The 19,878-nt window shown below is 36.0% G+C and overlaps 1 protein-coding gene and 1 long non-coding RNA gene across 25 annotated transcripts in view; one reads left to right on the forward strand and one right to left on the reverse strand.

Moving 5' to 3' along the window:
- arhgef9b (Cdc42 guanine nucleotide exchange factor 9b) overlaps nucleotides 1-19,878 on the reverse strand; it is a 102,490-nt gene that overhangs the window by 30,106 nt on the left and 52,506 nt on the right. For 14 of the 24 annotated variants that reach the window (XR_015506831.1, XR_015506833.1, XR_015506835.1 and 11 more), the window contains 4 exons: nucleotides 16,530-16,709; nucleotides 16,167-16,256; nucleotides 5,261-5,461; nucleotides 1,671-1,850 (listed from right to left, as the gene is read on the reverse strand). Coding sequence is in view for 19 of the 24 variants with exons in the window: in XM_087280563.1 (XP_087136689.1) it covers nucleotides 1,671-1,850; nucleotides 5,261-5,461; nucleotides 16,167-16,256; nucleotides 16,530-16,709 (651 nt within the window). In the remaining 5 variants the exon portion in view is untranslated. The remainder of the gene's footprint in view (nucleotides 1-1,670; nucleotides 1,851-5,260; nucleotides 5,462-16,166; nucleotides 16,257-16,529; nucleotides 16,710-19,878) is intronic. The other 10 variants (XR_015506832.1, NM_001161663.2, XM_087280564.1 and 7 more) reach the window with 1 other exon arrangement.
- Nucleotides 128-1,963, forward strand: LOC147833864 (uncharacterized). Its single transcript, XR_015507242.1, has 3 exons — nucleotides 128-530; nucleotides 755-1,481; nucleotides 1,628-1,963. It is a non-coding gene; the product is annotated as an uncharacterized LOC147833864 (long non-coding RNA).

A 19,878-nucleotide genomic window follows, 5' to 3' on the forward strand; every position in this document is an offset into this window, starting at 1 on the left:
ATACATAGCATACGTTAATATAGTGGGTTGTTTATTAAAAAGTGTATCTGTACTGTATATGATGACATATATATATATATATATCCCACTTAATAATAATAATAAGTAGGATTTTTTTTTATTTCTTAATAAATAGCCTAAGAGATTAGAGTTCATGTTAGCTAAGTGGTTTTATGTTTGAGAATAGAATATTGCATTTTCTCAATAATATTTGTAAAGGAAACATTGGCCCTATATGTACAGTTTACATATAATTCAATTAATATGGAAAACAACTGCATGTTTTTTACCAAAACTAATATTGGACATTTTTTTTGTTGTGTGTGTGTGTGTGTGTAAAACAATAGAATTTGCATGAAAAAATGTGATGCAGACGCAGACAATTTGGTATCGGTTCAGTAATAATCACAACCGTTTATTACGCACTGACGTCATTTATCTCATATGCGCTATGTCTCCGTAGCTTACTATGGCGAGGGAGGCAAGCGTAAGTATTTACAACACTCCAACTATTTAAAAACGCAGAAACTGTGAACAATTTCACTGCGTGTGTGTTTGCTGGACAGTCTTTCACTGACACTTACAGCAGAAGCCGATATTTCACTACGATTGAGAGAATGAAAGTAAACTCCATCTCTCTCTCTCTCTCTTTCTCAATGTGGCCCATTTGACCTGCTGCTGGCGTGACTTTTCCTCACCTCTCAGCCGTTACAGTGATACCAAAGAGCATAGAATCACCAAGAGGCGACACTAGTGCAAATTGGGAAGCAGCCACTAGATGGCGGGCGGCCATTTTGGAATGAAAATTCCAATAGAACAACAGCATATTATGAGTCTGTAAAATAAACTATTAAAAATGCTTATAATTGTCATAGTAAGTGTTGTATTGTCGTCTTTCAGGTTGTATCTCAGCTTTAATGCGCTTTTTTAATAAAAAAAAAAAAATAAAGCAGCTGCTTGCCATCGCGACAGCAAGAAGATCCAATGGACAGTGACCGCTTTCACTACAAAATGGCAGAATCCAGGGCTTTTGCTGGGCTCTGCTGTTGCAATGGAACGTTCTATTGAGTGTCGCCTCTAAGCTCTTTGTTGATACTTCTGGATACAGACACGAGCGTGTGTCTGCAGAATTTTCTCCACCGTGTCTATCATGGATCAGCTGTGCTCGCCGCTGCCGTTTATCAGTGTCACTTATCGAAGAGCGCCAGTAAGAGCCAATCGCAGCCCTTTCTGTTGAGGGTGTGATCAATCAAAGGGGACTTGGTAGACAAGGATCAGAAAGTGAGCGGGATATTTATATTTGTTTATATTAATTCCTATAAATGCTCGTGTTGTTAAAAGGTACAGTTTATATATCTGACTGCTTTTATTAAAGGACAAAATTGTATTACAAATAGTATATAAAAATAAATATATTAATACATTTTAACACAAGAATTGATGTGAAGAAAACGGTGTATGGAAAGCATTGACAATACACCGTGATGCAACGAGATATAAAATTTAACCGAATCGATGGCATGATAATCCTAACCAAACTGAACCGTGAGACCAGTGTAGGTTCACAGCTCTAGTGGAAAGCATATTTATTCAACTTTCAGATGTTTCAATTTACATAAATGTACAGATTTTTTGGTCCCGGGTCACCAATCATAAGGCAATGTACTTACATGTTCCAAAAAACATGGCCCAATTTCACTGAGATGGGGTTCCTCAATATTGTACTGTTTCTCCAAGTCCCGCACGAATCCCATTTGAAACCTGTAGATATCCTCAATGTTTCCAAAAATCACTTTCAGCTGGTCATCATTGAACATGTCGATCCTCTTTCGGCACTGCCTCAAATAGCCCTACAGAGAGAAACACTTTCAGTCTAGCTCTCTGCAAACTTCACGTCAAATAAATCTCTATTAATGGAGGGGTTTAACCAGAGTCTTCTAAAAGACACATGATCCCTTTATATGATGGACTGATTTCATTTTTGTGATAAAACACAGAGCTCATTAAATCCAGAAAAATAGAAGACCATGATTGTTTAACTCAAGAGAGCCAATGAGGCTTGTTCTTGTGTGTCAAACTAGAACAGTTTGTTTACTTGTACAGTTGAAGACAAAATGATTAGTCCTCTTAAGTGAAACTTAAATTATTTTTCAATAATTTCAAAAGTGCTGTATAACAGAGAGATTTTATAACATATTTTGAAACTCAACATACCATTTTTAACAACTCATTTCTAGTAACTAATTTATTTTTGGGCAATTTTAGGCCTACACATAACTAAAATACTAACTACAAACTATACATATACTTAAATATACACATAACCTAATTCAGACTACACTAGTACTTTTTTACATAAGATAAACCAATATTGCTCATAATATTGTTCAAAATAGGTATTTAAGGTTGAAGAGGTTTGAGGTTGTGGTACATTCACAAGTAAACTTTATTTTCCTTGTTTCCTTGTAAGATGGACTTCAAGTAAAGTGTTTGGTGAATATAGAAAGAAGAGTGTTTCTACAGGTGGTTTGTCAAGCCTACTCACCTGAGAGAGGCGTTTTGAGGGGGAGGGAAGGTTATTGTATTTGATTAAAGTTTATGAGAGCAAATGAATTTTTACAAAATAATAAAATAAAGAACAAGGCCTACATGCAACAGTTCTGTCTGGTTCTCGAATCTGATTGGCTGATAGCCGTGAGTTTTTAAAGTAATATCAGCACTTGTACAGCCTCTTCATCCTTGTGTATTACTCTGCCCACACGAGTGGCAAGCAGAGGACTATGGTTTGACAAATATTGCAGCTGTTGGACAACATAATGTACTTTTGAGGCTTTTTAGGCAAAAATGTAGTTGTTTAGATTGCAACTATGCTGTTTATTTATGAGGATAGTGCCTATTTTTAAAATTATTTATATCAATTTCTGAGATTCAGAGCCTTGGCGGCCATCAGCCTGTCATACAGAGCAGAGCAAAGACGATTGATGTTCCTTCACAAGATGGGGACAGAGACCGCACGATTAGTCATTTGGGGAGAAAGGCAGCATTTTTCAGTATAGTTTCAAACTACAGCTGAAGAAATCATTACAGACCAAGTAAGTGACATTCTTTATTAATCTCTCTTTTGTATGTTGTAGTGCTGTATTTATACCATAGTAATCTGGTAGTGTTTGCTTTGCACCAAAAAATACTGGGAAATCTTTGAAGACTGATGGAATTTCATGCTGTTCAGACTTATAGGGCCCTATCATACACCCGGCGCAGTGTGGCGCAAGGCGTGGCGCAGTAGTCTTTTGGTAGTTTCAGCTTGGCGCAAGAGTCGTTTTGAGGCGTTGCGCTACGCTGTTTAAATAGCAAATGCATTAGCGCTCATTTGTGCGCCCATAGGTGTTCTGGTCTAAAAAGGAAGGCGTTCTGAGGCGCACTGCTGGCGTGTTGCTATTTTGAGAAACTATAATAGATTTTTCATTAGACCAAAACAAACCCGGTCTAAACTCCGGCGCAGAGTTGCGTCTCGCTTACACACTGCTTAATACGCACAAGAGAGCAATAGGCAAATATCTTTACATATGAAAAAATTTAAATATTAAGGATATAAATAGGATATAATAAGAATAGATATAGGATATAAATATAAAGGATTAAAATATTACAAAACATATTATTTTCTAGCCTACATAAATATGAAAAATCACTGCTTTTATGTCTTCTTCATCTCGGGAGGCTTTTTCAGTTCATTCATAACAATTTGCTTTTGTATAATGTTATTATTATTAGCAGTATTATTCATTATATCCATATTTATATTAGTTTTATTAAAAACAAGCTTAGATTTGCCCACCTGTCAGGTTTTAGACCATATGGGGCACAGCATGTGTTTTAGGATATAACTCAGGTTTTTGAGCACATTTTGCTATTATTATTCATTTATTCGTTTGCTGGAAATTAGAACTGAATTTAGAAATAGTTTTGAATCGTAAAGGTTTCCCTATCCAAGAGCGAAAGTGAAAGTGATCCATTATCTCTCATTTTCACGCAGTAGATGCTCTGTTTAACAGTTTTCTGTTAAAAAAACTGTTAACTGATTGCTTGTGAAATGCTCATTTTTTTCCACTTAGACTTACTTTGCGTCCTGTAAATAGCGAATGCGCTCTTGGCGCGACGCAGCTGACTCTTAAAGGGAATGGGAGATGAGATTCTAATTGGTTTATTCTCAAAACACACCTATAACTCATTAAGAAAATAAACTCAACCCTTTTAGAACATGCGCCGTGGCGCAAGGCAGATTTCCCGTCCTTAAATTAGCACAAACGTGTCCTGACACACCCTGAAAGCGTTTGCACCCTGCGTTTTGCGCTCTGCGCATGAACCGTCAAAATAGAGCCCATAATCTTAAAACGTGAGCAAAATCACCTTTTGTCAATTTTAGACATTGCGCTGCAAAATCATTCAAATACTAGCTCTAACGTGATTTTGGTGAAGTAGCAACAGTTTCTGCTGTTCTGACCATTAGCTGCAGATGTGAATGAATAGCGTAAGAAAGTAGTTCCTCATACCAAAGGATTTTTAAACTCTTTTTGATTGATTGTCTTTTTTATTTACAGGGTTATGCCCTCAAACTGTTGTGTAAATGCAATATCACATGAGTAGCGAGTAGTGCGATATGGCTGAATATTGTCACAATAATCAATCAAAAATGAGTACATTTAGCTTTCATGGCAACTAAGGAGGCTTATAATATTGAACTGAGGAGTTTTTAAAATAAATATTAAATATAAAAAATACTATAAGCAACGACATTGCTCTATTAAACATCACATGGGAAATATTTGAAAAATATGTAAAATTTCAGAGGACAACTATTAATTTTGTCTTCAACTATATATTTGGTTTTATTACCTTACAATAATCTGTAACCATTTTCATGGTAGGATCGATTGATTTAAACAAATCATTATCATGTTATAAGATACATGTAGTGAAAAATAAGCATTGCAGCAGTAAAAAACAACAACAACAAACTCATATCATCATAAAAACACACATTTCAAACAAAAACACAAAACACTCAAACTAAAGTTTTAAACTTAAGACTCATTAAAAATATCTACATTCATTTCTGATCTAAAAAAGTGCAAGATTACCATGAGTTAAATCACATCAGTTTAAATAAGTTGTCAAATTATTAAAATTGTTCTTTTTTTCAATTTCCACATTAACTTGATTGCGTGGCACAAATGTAATCTGTTGAATGCAGCTGTACCTCACATATGTCCTTCAGGTGTTTGATGTAGTGACGCTCAGTACTCATGATCTCATTGATAACATTAGCCCTCATCTGATCTCGATTCTGCAGCGGTTGGCCAATGCACAGGCAGCCGTTGCTAGGGTCAGTGTGTCCGTTCTGCACCTCGCTGGCACCCTCAGCGGATTCGGTAGCGATGTTTTCCTGGTTAACCCATAGCTGGCAGGAAAAGAAACAAAGATAAAAAACCTTGTTATGTCTTCAAGTTATGCATTTTTTAAACGAGATCCCTAATTCTGACTGGCATAAAGATGCAGGAAGTTTAAACTATGAAGGATTCTATATTGTATAAACAAATACAAATTAATTTTTTCATTGAGTTCTTAAAGACAGTTGGCCATATAACGTAAAAAGGGGGGCTGGGGCTCACATGGCAAGGTGTCTCAAGAGACGGCATATGAAACAAAGTAGTACAGTTCACATAAAATATGCTTTAATGGGGTACTGCAAACTAATAGTGGGATACATTTACAGTAATCAGGCCCGGATTGGCTAATCAGGAGGACTGGGAGAATTCCCAGTGAGCCGGTCCGTATTTTGGCCGTGAGGGCTGGTGTCCCTAGCTGCTTGCACTCTCAGCAGTCGCAATTTTTTCATTTATTTGCTTATTTGACCATAGCCTCGCTCTTTTTGTTCATTATTTTGCCGTAGCTCCACTCTTTTTATTGATTTTCTCGCAGCCCCTTGAGCAAAATGCAGCCTGCAGGTTAATGATGACGAAACTATCATTCGACCCCAAACAGCAGCACCTTAGTGATTATTATAGATTGATTCATTCATTTTCTTTTCGGCTTAGTCCCTTTATTAATCTATGAACCACCAACTTATACAGCACGTTTTTACACAGCGGATGCCCTTCCAGCCGCAACCTAAAACATCCACACACACTTATTCACACTCATACACTACCGACAATTTAGCCTACCCAATTCACCTGTACCACAAGTTATTGGACTGTGGGAGAAACCGGAGCACCTGGAGGAAACCCACGCAAACGCAGGGAGAACATGGAAACTCCACACAGAAACGCCAACTGACCCAGCCGAGGCTCGAAATAGCGACCTTCTTGCTGTGAGGCAACAATACTACCTTCTGCGCCACTGCTTCGACAACATTATAGATTTATACATATATATCTATGAGTGAAAATAAGAATCCAAATAATTAATTTTAATTAATTTAACACCTGCTCAATGAAAATCAGATGATTCACTACATTAATAAATCTGACATAACTTGATCAGAAATTTAAAAAAGGGAGAAAAAGATTAAGCCATCAATAGCAGCAGATAACAGCGCCATAGTGGTCTAGTGGTTAGCACATTATATATATATATATATATACACATTATATAATACTGTTTTGGTTACTTATGTTGGGGTACATATTTTATTTTTATTTTTTGTGTGACAAAAGGACTGGATATCTATAAAGAATTAATGTTCTCATATTTATGAAAAACATTTGAAGTTCTAAAGCAGTGTCCTTGAAAAGGACGTGATAGTGTCATTAGAAACTGAACTAAAAATGACCTTATTTTAATATAGTCAGTCATGAACTGAGGTGGGCCGGTCTAGGGCTTGAAACTTCAGGGCTGAAAAGGAGTCCCACACCGGCCCTGACAGTAATTATCATACAATAAAAATAACAGTCTCCTTTAAATAGTTTTTACAGTTAATAGTAATTCATTCATTCATTTTCTTTTCGGCTTAGTTCTTTTATTAATCAGGGAATTAAATTAACAGCGGCATGAACCACCAACTTATCCAGCATATGTTTTACGCAGCGGATGCCCTTCCAGCCGCAACCTAACACTGGGAAACACTCTTGCATTCACACGCATACACTTCGGCCAATTTAGCTTATTCAATTCACCTCCACTGCATGTTTTTGGACTATAGGGATTATATATACATTTTTGTCCTTTTGATGTCTTTATTGGACAGTTTACAAAACAGATTCAGTTTGTAGAAGGGGAACTCAAACCAGGAATTGTAATAAATTGCATATTTGGCTCAAAACAGGATCATATTTTTAAAAAAGTTACATTATGACATTTTTGGCAAGGCTGACTAAATACTTATGCCAGTCCCTCTTTGGCTTTAATAACGATCGTCAGGATTTATTTTAGTAATAAAAAGGCAAGGTCACAGTTATTTTATAGACTGACCTTAGTGCCTTTTCCCATTCAGACACAAAATTTATAGGAGAAGAGTACTCAAATTTATTATGCAAGGTGATTTACTAAAGTTTGTGATAGTCTTTTTACCAAAGGGTCCTATCATGCACATGGTAAAAAGCGACACCATGTGTTTCTTGCTAGCTTCAGACTGCCGCTGATGTCATTTTTAAAATTTTACACCATGTTATTATAATAGCAAATGTATTTGCGACTATTTGTGTGCTCATGGGTGAACTGGTCTGGTCTGAGGTGTGTTAAGCGTATTGTTGGCATGTTGCTAATTTAAAGCAAGTGAAACTGACCATGCCATTAACCAACTAAAAGCTGGTCTGAAGTCAGTGGTGCAGATATTTGTTATTTAAAGAGACCGTTAGTGTTATGTACCTATGCAAATCCAAAACGTGTGTGCAAAGCTTAGTACGCACAGTATGTATATGTTATATAAAGAGCACATTAGTTATACATCTATGGGGGTCCAAAATATGCATAAACTTTGAATATTACACACACAGGGATGTCGTGATTTCAACGGTAAAAAACTGTAAAAATGCTATAGTACAAATCCATAACTTGGTTAACGGTATGTTACCTTAATATATACGGCGAATAACCGTAAATTGACTTTCCCAGAATGCATTTGGTTGACATTAATATGGATCTTTTTAGTTGTTTCCCCATCAGTTATGTACATTAGAGATTTATGTTACATCTAATGTTGATAAACAATGTTTATTTCATGACTTTAATTTTATGCGTGTTACCATACTGGTGTTTAGTAGCTGTGTGAATGACACTGAGCACCTTGTATATGCTGATACTCTTTTCTGCTTGTGAGAAGAGTTGATTGTGATGAGCATTGGCTCATTATGTAACTTTCTCATCACCACCTGAATGTGGATGTGCTAACGTGTCTAACTGTGTGACAAAAGATGTGTAGATGTTGATCATTCAAAATACAGACATTTTACCTCTATAAATTACTAAAATACGGTAATTTACAGTAAAAATGAAAAATTACTTTTACGTTTTGTACCGTGTTTTTAACGGTAAAGTACTGGCAACCACAGCTGCCATTTTTTTACCGTAAATTTTAAGGATTTATTTTTTACAGTGTACACAAATATCTTTAAATATGAAAAATTAAAGGCTTAAAAGGGGTGTTGTAGCCATTTAATTCATGACAATTTACATTTGTTTAGTGTTATTATTATTATTAGTATTTATTATATGCATATTTTTTTGTTTAGATTTGTCCATATGTTGAGTTTTGCATCACCATATGTGGCATGAGAATAGGACGCATGTTTGGATATAACCTTTCATTGTCATTGTTCATTTATTAGTTTGCTGGAAATAAGAACTGAATTTACAAATAGTTTTAATTAAATTTGAGTCTAAAAAACAAAATTACAAAATTAAAAATGTAATGGATGTCTTCACTAAGGTGCATCCACAACAGTTTTCTGAATCAATGATCGAAAGGAAGAGGCCGAATGGAGACGGCTCATTCTCTAGATGGTCTTTTACCATTTTCTCCCATTAAGTTTTTCCACTTACAAAATCCACCAAATAATTAGCAGATGTGCCATGGTGCGACACATCTAACACTTAAAGGGAATGGGAGATGAGATGCTGATTGGTTTAATGCAAGGGTAACACTTTACAATAAGGTTCATTAGTTAATGCATTTACTAACATGAACTAATCATGAACATCACATGTACAGCATTTATTAATCATAACTGAACATTTACTAATGCATCATTAACATCCAAGTCCATGCTTGTTAACATTAGTTAATGCACCATGAGTTAACATGAACTAACAATGAACTACTGTATTTTCATTAACTAACGTTGACTAGCATGAAAAAATACAGTAGTAAATGTATTGTTCATTGTTTGTTCATGTTAGTAATGCATTAATTAACATTAACTAATGAACCTTATTGTAAAGTGTGACCAATGCCAATTATGTCCAAAAACACACCCTTAACGCATTAAAAGAATAAGGGCAGAACTTTTAGGCCATGAGCCTGGCACACAGACTGTTTACCCCATTCTTAAATTAGCAAAAGTGAACAGACATGCCCTAATAAAAACTGCACCATGCCATTTAGACCATGTGTCTACACTGTTAAAAAAGAGCTCTAGGTCTTTACATTAAATATCATTGTGTAAACATCCACAATTTGACATAAAACAAGCACAACCACCAAAAAAACGGTTTTATTTGACACAACATTTGCATATGTAATTTGGTGGTGCATTGATATACAGGAATGCCAACATCTAATCTCATGTTTGTTTATGAAGGATATCAAAATATCGTAGCAACAAGCAGTACAGGGGCGCCAAAAGGGTGTGTAAATTCACCATTTTTCTTCACCCTTTATACAAACAACTGCGTTAGGCAGCAGACAAAACAATATATTCTGAAATTTTCCAATGACGCTGTACTTTTGCACCTTTTCACAAAAGATGCCAGTATCATGGAATATAGAGTGGCTGTAGAATGGTTTGTCAGCTGGTGTGATGACCACAATTTTGAAATAATGTAAAGAAAACGGAGGAGGTCATCATAGACCTCAGGCAAAGAGCTTAGAATGAACAAGAGGCGACTATCAATAGAACATTCCATTGCTACAGCAGCGCCCACCAACAGCCCCGGATTCTGCCATTTTGGAGAGAAAGCTATCGGCCATCCATTGGATCTTATTACTGTTGTTGTGATGGCAAGCAGTTGCTTTGTTTTTTATTTATTTATTTAAAATGCGCATTAAAGCTGAGATACAACCTGAAAGACAGCAAAACAACACTTACTATCAAAATCATCAGCATTTTTAATAGTTTATTTTACAGACTTATAATATTCTGTGGTTCTTTCGGAATTTTCATTCCAAAATGGCCGCCGCGCCATCTAGTGGTTGTTCCCCAAATCGCACTAGAGTGTCGCCTGTTGGTGATTCTATGCTTTTTGCCCCAGGTCAGTGAGCGATAGGAGCTCTGTTGTGGTTTATGATAAAGACATTAAGTAGGTTGATTCATACAAATATTTAGGGGTGAATACTGATTGTGAACTTAATTGGCACTCTCAGGTGTCAAGTCTTTGTGCAAGAATTCATCAGCAATTACACTTTATAAAATTAATTAGACTAAAGTTATTCGGAGGGAGTACTAGCATAATGCTGACTTTTTATAAAGCAACAATAGAGTCTATATTAAGATAAAGGATTATTGTTTGGTTTGGGAATCTGACAGTAAAAATGAAAACCCAAGTAAATAATCTGATGAGAGTGGCAGAAAAAAATCATAGGAATTAAGACACTTGGTTCGCTTAAAGACTCTTTACATGTGCTGGAGTATGAGCTGACGAATTCTGGCAGAAGATACAGGGCACCGTTATGTAAGTACAATAGATATAAACATTCTTTTGTTCCTTTTTCAATTAAATTGATCAATGAGTAATACAGAAGGAAGGTCAAAGATTAAGATAACGGGATTGGTTGGCACAACAGAGGGCAGTGGGGGCACATTGTATTTTATTTTTATAATTTGTTTTTAAATTACTGATTTTATAGAATCGTGTTTATATTAGGAGGTATTTTAGGATTAGTTTTTAATGTGTAGTAAGTTGCATGCTGTCTTGTTGGTGTCTATGTACAGCAGAAGCTTTTTTTCTAAAACAAATTTCTCCTACGGGAAACGATTAATTTTTTTCTTGACCTTGTAATGATATACTGGAATGTACACGAGTGAGGCATTATTTTGCCTAAATTGCACCCCAATTACCATCTAGTTTTCTGGTGTTTGTGCCTTTATTTAATTTCCCCAAAAAGAACATCTAACCAATTTTGCACCCACGTTGTTCACAGATTTCAGGCATCTTATTATCATCAGCTCTGCTTGTTTGTGACCTAATTTGCACTGCTTTGAAGCGACTGTGTTATTTAATTCACACATTGTCCGTAAATCACTGGCAGAACTTTCCAATTCCATCTGGGTTTTAATTAGCCCTGTTTAGTTAATATGGCCATATGTTTTTTTTTGGATTCTCTCTATTGTCTGTGCCAGAATAATTTGTGAATTTGTGCAACACGAAGCCAATACTGAGTAGGCATAATGGTTAAGAGTGAAGTTGACTTTTTTTTAGTATTACTCAAAATAAATCTGACCAAAACCACAAATGTATACGAAACCAGTTCTAAATGTACATTTTTGGAAATGTAGATGTTTGATATTTGAAATCAAATAAATATATAATAATATAACTAAGCTTCGGTTGCCCACTAAAGCTAAGCCTGGTCAGTACCTGGATGGGAGACCACATGGGAAAGCTAGGTTGCTGCCAGAAGTGGTGTTAGTGAGACCAGCAGGGGGAGCTCGATATGTGGTCTGTGTGGGTCCTATAGTGAAAGGGACTCCTATACTGCTCAGTGAGCACTGTCTTTCGGATGAGATGTTAAACCGAGATCCTGACTCTCTGTGGTTGTTAAAAATCCCAGGATGACCTTCGAAAAAGAGTAGGGAATTAACTCTGCCATTCTGGCCATTTTTGCCCACGGGCCTGTCTATCATGGCTACCTAACCATCCCCATATCATAATTGGCTTAATCACTCTGCCTCCTTTCCATTAATCAGCTGGCATGTGGAGAGCAGTCTGATGCAAAATGGCTGCCATCGCGTCTTCCTGGTGGATGCTACACACTGAAGGTGGATGAGGAGATTCCTCCCAAAAATGTGAGAAGTGCTTTGAGTGTCCAGAATGGCGTTATATAAATTTAAGAAATTATTATTATTAAGCTTGATAAATGATGTATAATATGAAAGGAGAGGACAATATTTGCCTGTGATACATTCACTCACTCACTCACTATCCTTAGGCTGCGTTCACACCAGACGCGGTAGAGGCATCAATATTAACCTCTGAGGGCTTGAGTGTCCAAATACTTGGACAGCACATTTTAGCTATATAAAATTTTGGCTATATAAAATACATTTAATGTTTTATATTTTTTATAAGTTTTTAATGTTTTATAGGTTTTTCAGCAAATGAAATTTCCCAAACACGATTTTTAGCTGTCCAAAATGGGAGAAAAAAAAATAGTTGTAACTCTCTGATAGTCAAAACATGTTCAAAAAATGTTCTATGTTAAATATGCATTACAAAAAAGTCAGGAAAAAGTGTTTTATGTTAATTCGGACCACGAGTTCACATATATAAACATAATTTATTTTTTAAATGTACATTACATCAAGAGATGATGCTTAGGTTTTTATTCTAATTAGGTTCCAATAAGGCCAAATATTAAAGAGAAATAAAAAAAATGCATTTAAAAAAAGCACCTTGGGCCTTAGAGGTTAACACATGCATCCCGTGTTTTGTGCGCCGCGTTAACCAACCAGGAGCTTGCTCTTATATGGGTGTAATTATGACATAGCACCTGTTGTTGGTGTCCCGGGGGGAAAATCTTTCTGCTGACACCGACAATAGTGGATCAAACTGGGCTCGGCTCAGTCGGAAGCACTGCTGAAAGCTTCCATCATCCAGGTATAGTTTCAGGAGTTTATGAACTCACAGAGCTGGGTGCACATCTGAATTAAGGCTTAGTCATTGATATATCAGGGGTCGCCACAGCAGAATGAACCACCAATTACCCTGGCATATGTTTTATGTGGCGGATGCTTGGTTGAGATACAGCTGTTTGAAAAAATAATTGAAATACTTTGAAAATAGCCTAAGCATTTCTATAAATGAAGTGCTTAATGTATATTACTGAAGTGCTTAATGCATATTACACACTGTTTCAACAGGGGCCACATAGTTATCTGATATATGCCAATATATGCAAATTACAAATATGACATACAAATTCATGTTTGAGATTCACATTTATAAAATATATGACATATATATGCAACATATATTTTCAAAATAAGAATAGCTGCTTTTATATATTGTTTTTAAACCATTGGATTTGTAAATATGTACATATATATTAAAGTATATTAGCAGTAATTTTATATATTTTGAATTATATTTATTTATTATTATATCTAGACGACACAAATTTTAGTATGTTGATATGTTTTGTAAAATGAAGTAAAATTGTGATTTGCAGATTCTGTTGAACTTTTATTTAAATTACAAAAGTACAAAGAAAAACAAACATTGTTTCTTCGCAAATTTCTCCAACGTAAATTTAGAGGTACCGGACAAACTAGTAACAGCGAAAAAGCCGTCCATATAGAAGTAAGCGGTCAGCTACTAGGCGAGAAAAAGAACGGCATTGTACCACCCCCTGTCCTTCGTCATAAAGACTAAATGCAGCCATATATAGCTCTGGCTACATAATTTGTGATCTCCAGAAATGTATATAGGGCTACGTTTTCAGAATGAGCCGATGTTGGTGAATTGTTAGGACAAAAACTAATTTTAACATGGAAAATATACCTTATCACATGTTGCAACGAAGCGTTGCGTGTAATTAGGACACGGTGAAAGAAACCATTTACCTGAATGCAACACTCTAAAAATGATGGGAGTTTTTTTCAAACCAAACTTGGGTCAAGCATAGACATACGGAAGTTAAGATTGTACTTTTGTCCCCTATGGTGACGTACATCCAATTGAAATGGTTTCTGAAATGAGAAAAAAAAATGTAGGGCGGTGTTTGATTTTGGAACCAATTGGATCATTGGAAGATGCACGTCATGATTTGGCCAAGAACGATGCGATCCAGGATTGACATCTATGTTGATCCTTAAACATAATTTTTGTTTGAAAATGTAATCCATAATAGATATGATAGATAGATAACAAAAATTCCTACCCTAAACCCAACTGTAAATGTGAATTATTTACAAAATCAGAAGGGAAAAATAGTTGCATAACACTCATGAAGAAGTGCATAAACCTAACCGTAAGCCTAAACTTAACATAAACTGTAAACGTATGTCTTAATTGTGATTGCCTGATTGGAAATGTGGTTCCAGGAACAACATAGATGATAATCCAGGAACATGTCCTACTTGGTGAAATAAGGGGTCCGTTCTTTGTACGTGGATTACTCAATTAGCTGAATTTGGTTATTGATTTCATATAGCAACAGGTCTTGTAGCTCAAACCTGCTCTGGAGCAGGCTCATTTCATGTAAACAGGACTAGATCAGATCATTTCACGCAAAGGTATTACTAGTATGTACTGAATGCTGATATTTTATTACTGTAGTAGTTATATACACTGGGGAAAATAGTAAAATGGTTTAAAAAATGTTATATATATGAATACATATATATAGTTAAATATATATATACACATGTAGTGTGTAACACAGCTCTAAGTGAAGTGAAATATCCAGCTGAGGCTTAAATCTAAAAGTACACAGTGTTTAAAACTATTGATTCATCTATGAAAGAGTCGACTCAAAGTGCTTCAAATGAATCGTCTTGATAAGTCTTTAGCCGTTTCGACGTGAATTGGTTACGAAACTTAAGCCCTAGATTAGCTTCGAGCTAAGGAGGGGTTTGGGACACTTTCAAGACCATGAAAGTGTCTTTTGACCTTGCATGCATATCAGCCTGTTGTTGGAGACCCTTAAAACAAAAAATATGACCCTTTTTAATGTATAATAGGGGCTCTTTAAACAGCCAGTTATTACACCAATTGATCCGTTTTAAATGTAAAACTAAATCGCTAAATACTATTGACACAGGAAAATGTAAAGCATGTAGCCCACAACAAATGTGGAAAGTTATGGTCTATCATATTAAACAAATTAACATTTACGTTTAGTAAGAATTTGATGTAATTTTTGCTTACATGGATAATTGAATATTAATCAGATGATGTCATTACGCTGTTATGCCATTAGTCAATTGTTGCACTGCTGATCATGATTTCGAGGATTAATAGATCAGTCCTTCACAACACATGCAGCAATCTTAGATTGCCTCATCCAGACATTTTAATCTGATTAGCGAACTTGTTTGAAGAACCACATTAGCCAGAGATCAGTTATCAAGATTAAAAGATCCAGAATCTGCCAAATCATCTTAGATCATTTAAGCGAGGTACAAAGAACGGATCCCAGCTTGGTGTGTTTAGCAATCTGGTGGAAGATTTGAATGTCAGTTTGCACTCAGTTCTGGAGGAATCACCATCGGCACCCTCAGAACAGAACATTTTCATTCTTTTTGCAAAATTATGAACTGCACAGATACATTGTTTATAACAAGCACTGCTATACACATACACAAATAAAAAGAGTACATTTTGTTTTCATGACGACTTAAAATGATATTTTATATCTGACCCAAATTTAAGTTGAAAAAAAAAATCGAAACTTTATTTAGAATCAGATTCATTGACTTATAAATCTTGGCATCTACAAACATAAAATGGAAGGCTGCCTGCAGTGGACGAAAAAGAGAAGATGGTTCTGAATGCAAAGCAGCTTTCTACAACTAACATTTACTTCAAAATGAGGCCTGTGATTTGTAGGATTTTACAAAATGCATCCGAAGCAGCACATGTAATGACAAAGAAAACCAAAAAACATACTGGATGCTTATGTTCTAAGTCTATTTGAAAGCTATGAAGCACACTAGGAGCGTGAATTGAGTTGGATGCTTTGTGGACAAAATCAGCAGCACTTGATGAGATTTGAGCTGGGAACGCACCTTTGCTGTTGTGTTATGGAACCTTGGAGTTGCTATAGGGTTGATATAGAAAACTGGTTTTGTGTAAGGTTGAGGAGGGTGGGGATCAACCTTTGAAAAGAATAACAAAAATACACTTTGTTTGAATTTGCTCTTGCAGTGGAAGAATAGAAATGGAACAGTGAGATGGAAGTGGCTTGGCAACACTGATTCAACACTGACTGCATTCTTTCCCAAGTCCAAATAGACGCATCTAATCACAATCAGTATCCGTGACTTCATTTCTTCACTTCAGACCTCCAGCTGCATCACAATTAAATCGTAAAATCTAGGACCTTGTAAGATGAGATGAGAAAGATAATTAGAGATGTTGCTGTGACTTACCCTCACGAAGCTGGCAGGGAACCAGCCCTCCTCGTCATCGATTTGCCCCCACCACCAGTCCTTATTGGAGGCGTCTAGGACTTTGATGACATCTCCCGCCTTGAACGCCAACTCCCTCTCGGCCATCGTCACGTGATCCCATACTGCTTCCGCACTGACCACTGAGCCTCCGCTGATCAACTGCAGAGAAATAAAATGACCTTGATGGAGAAAAGCTCCTTTTGTTTTTAAACACACATTCCTGTTTGTGTAGTTGGTCAGAAAACCAGCAGTCCAATCTTAAAAAATTATGCGATGTAAGGCTTTATGGTTGTTCAAACACAGTAACCCAATGTTTTTAAGAATTTTGAAGAGTCATAAAGTCACCTTAAGTTAAGTTGACCTTTTTTAAATCCATTCAGCCAACTTCTGGGTCTGGCGGAATCACTTTTAACTTACTGACTTACTCCCAGGGCCGTTTATATCGAAGTTGATATTTAGCCGCACCATATTGGTGTTTCGGAACATCTAGTTTTTTTGAGGTTAGTTGCTAGCCCAACGCTCAACCCCCAATCTGGGAACCAGGACATACATACTGTACTTTATATACACTACAGAACTTAACTACATTTAGCTTACCCAATTCACCTACAGCACATGTGTTTGGACTGTGGGGAAAACCAGAGCACCGGAGGAAACCCACCACAACACAGGGAGAACATGCAAAAAGCTTTGCATAAATCATTGAATTGGATTAGACCAGGGGTCACCAATCTCGGTCCCGGAGGGCTGGTGTCCCTTCAGGGTTTAGCTCTAACTTGCCTCAACACACCTGCCTGGATGTTTCACGTATACCTAGCAAGACCTTGATTAGCTTGTTCAGGTGTGTTTGATTAGGGTTGGAGCTAAAATCTGCAAAACACCGGCCCTCCAGGAACAAGTTTGGTGACCATTGGATTAGACTGTTAGTATCACTCTCAAAAAATCTGCCATGATATTATGCAGCAGTTAAAAATAGTGCCCAGCTAGGCAACAAGGTAGCAGTGCTATGTAAATTGTGTTACTAGGTAACAGTGCTACTTTAAATTGTGGTTAATGTTAAGTTTCTAGCAGAGGAGCCTTAAACCCATAAACAACATTTGTTACGACATGACTTGAATTTCTGAATTTGTTCATGTATTTTGGTTTATAGAAACTATCAGCAGTTAGGTTTGAATCAATCTTGAAGAGGAATATTGAACAAATCCAAAGCTATGGGAACCAACATGGTCAGCAATCAAGACAGAAATAAGTGCCCTAAATCGTAAACTCTTAATGAAAAAAAATCATAGCACTAGGCAAGAAAATGGCGGAATGAAGAAACACTTATTAAGCAATATAAGCAAGGCTGCTGAATTTCTGGGTGCAACGTTACTTGATTATTACGCTGGAATGAGAGTATAATTCCTACCCATATTAGCCTAAAAAACAGCAACTTCTCACTTTCATTCACAGCACGTAATTAGAGCTGTAAAGCTTAACTTTTCAACTTTAGGTGAAAAATCAAATCTGTTGGGTACGTCCAATAGGTACCGAAAAAGTCCACAGAGGGGGTTGATCACCAGAATGGGGAAGTCCTAGAGTAAAGTGAGAAAATATGATACACCGGTGTTTTGGAATATGGAAAAACTTTAGTCTTTAGACTGATTTAATCTGTTTTTATATTATTTGTTTAGGTTTTATTCATACTTGTCACTTTTATTCATGTTTTGCCACTGAAATGTGCTATATAAATAAACTTGCCTTGCCTATATTGCTTAAAAAGTGTTTCTTCATTCTGCCATTTTCTTGCGTAGTGCTATGATTTTTTTTCATGAAGAGTTTACGGTTTAGGACAATCATTTCTGTCTTGATTGCTGACAATGTTGGTTCCCATAGCTTTGGATTTGTATAATATTCCTCTTCAAGATTGATTCAAACCTAACTGCTGCTAGTTTCAATAGACCAAAATACATGAACAAATTCAGAAATTTAAGTCATGACGTAACAAATGTTGTTCATGGATTTAAGGCTCCTCTACTAGAAACTTAACGTTAACCACAATTCAAAGTTGGTTCAGGCTGATAAGAGCTGGTATAGAGTAGTCAACATTTTAAGTGGATCAATACCTTTCATCAAAGTTGTCCTAAAACTATCGAACAACACCCATTCTTGTCGATTTTGAAAATGTTTGATCTACTTCAAATGTTGATGAGTACTGTTGTGCTGGTCTAGATACTGGGTTTACGGTTTGTCTTGATGTTTGTGGCCATTTTGGATTTGTTCAATAGATGAAAGACACACTCAAACCTAACTACAACCCTGAGTTCATTCCAACTACAGACTAGGACTGCTCCCAGTGGCATTATTTCAAACAACTCATTCAAATCAAATGTCATAAATCAAATAACTATTCTGCAGTCTTATTTCCATTCACTCCAAAAAGCGACAAAGGTTTCTATTTACCATACATTGTAGTGGTGGATGCCGGTTGAATGTTAAAATGATGTCTGATAAAGAGATTGTGGCAATGCAACAGGAGTTTCAATACACTACACTAGGTGACCAAAAAGGATAATTTATTCTGCTTAAAGACAACAGGACTCAAGAACTGCTGCCTGTGATCATTTTTGCTGGGAATATATATGCTTAAACTGTAATACGGCAAGAAGAGGAGGGATCCCAGAAGAGTTTGCCATGGAATAGAGGTTTAGGTCGATTAAATGACAGGAAAGAATTAGATTTATTTCTAAATATTTCACTTTTATGTTATTAATGTTGTATATATGCTGTACACTAATGAATCAGAGAAAAAGGAAATGATTCAGTGACAAACAGACGTATTTACAATCAGGAGAAGCAATAAAACCATTTCTCATCATACGTTATTAAATGCTGTTACTGCCCAGCAAATAATTTTGTGTTTAATAGACGTCTAAAACACATCTAAACGTAGAGAGCTAATTTAAAACAAGGCTAAACTTGAGCTGTCAGTGAAAATCTACCAGATATCTAAGAACAGTTCAACACAAGACTAGTCATCAAATAGACAGATTAGACAGACTTTATATGTGTTGTCATTTATTTCTATTTTTTTGATGACTAGTCTAGTTTTGGCCTATTCTTAGACCTCTATTTATCACTGACAGCCCAAATTTGGCCTTGTTTTAGATAAGTCAACTATGTTTTAGGCATGGGCCGGTATAAGATTCTGACAGTATGATAACCTTGGATATAAATATCACGGTTTCACTGTATTGTATTTATTGCTCTAAAATATATTCTTTTTTTAAATGTCTGAGTAAAAAAACAAACTTTCCCCCCTTTGTGCACAATATATTTTAATTTGGGA

Source organism: Danio rerio, chromosome 14, assembly GCF_052040795.2.
Source record: "Danio rerio strain M-AB ecotype USA chromosome 14, GRCz13ab, whole genome shotgun sequence".
Lineage (NCBI taxonomy): Eukaryota > Metazoa > Chordata > Actinopteri > Cypriniformes > Danionidae > Danio > Danio rerio.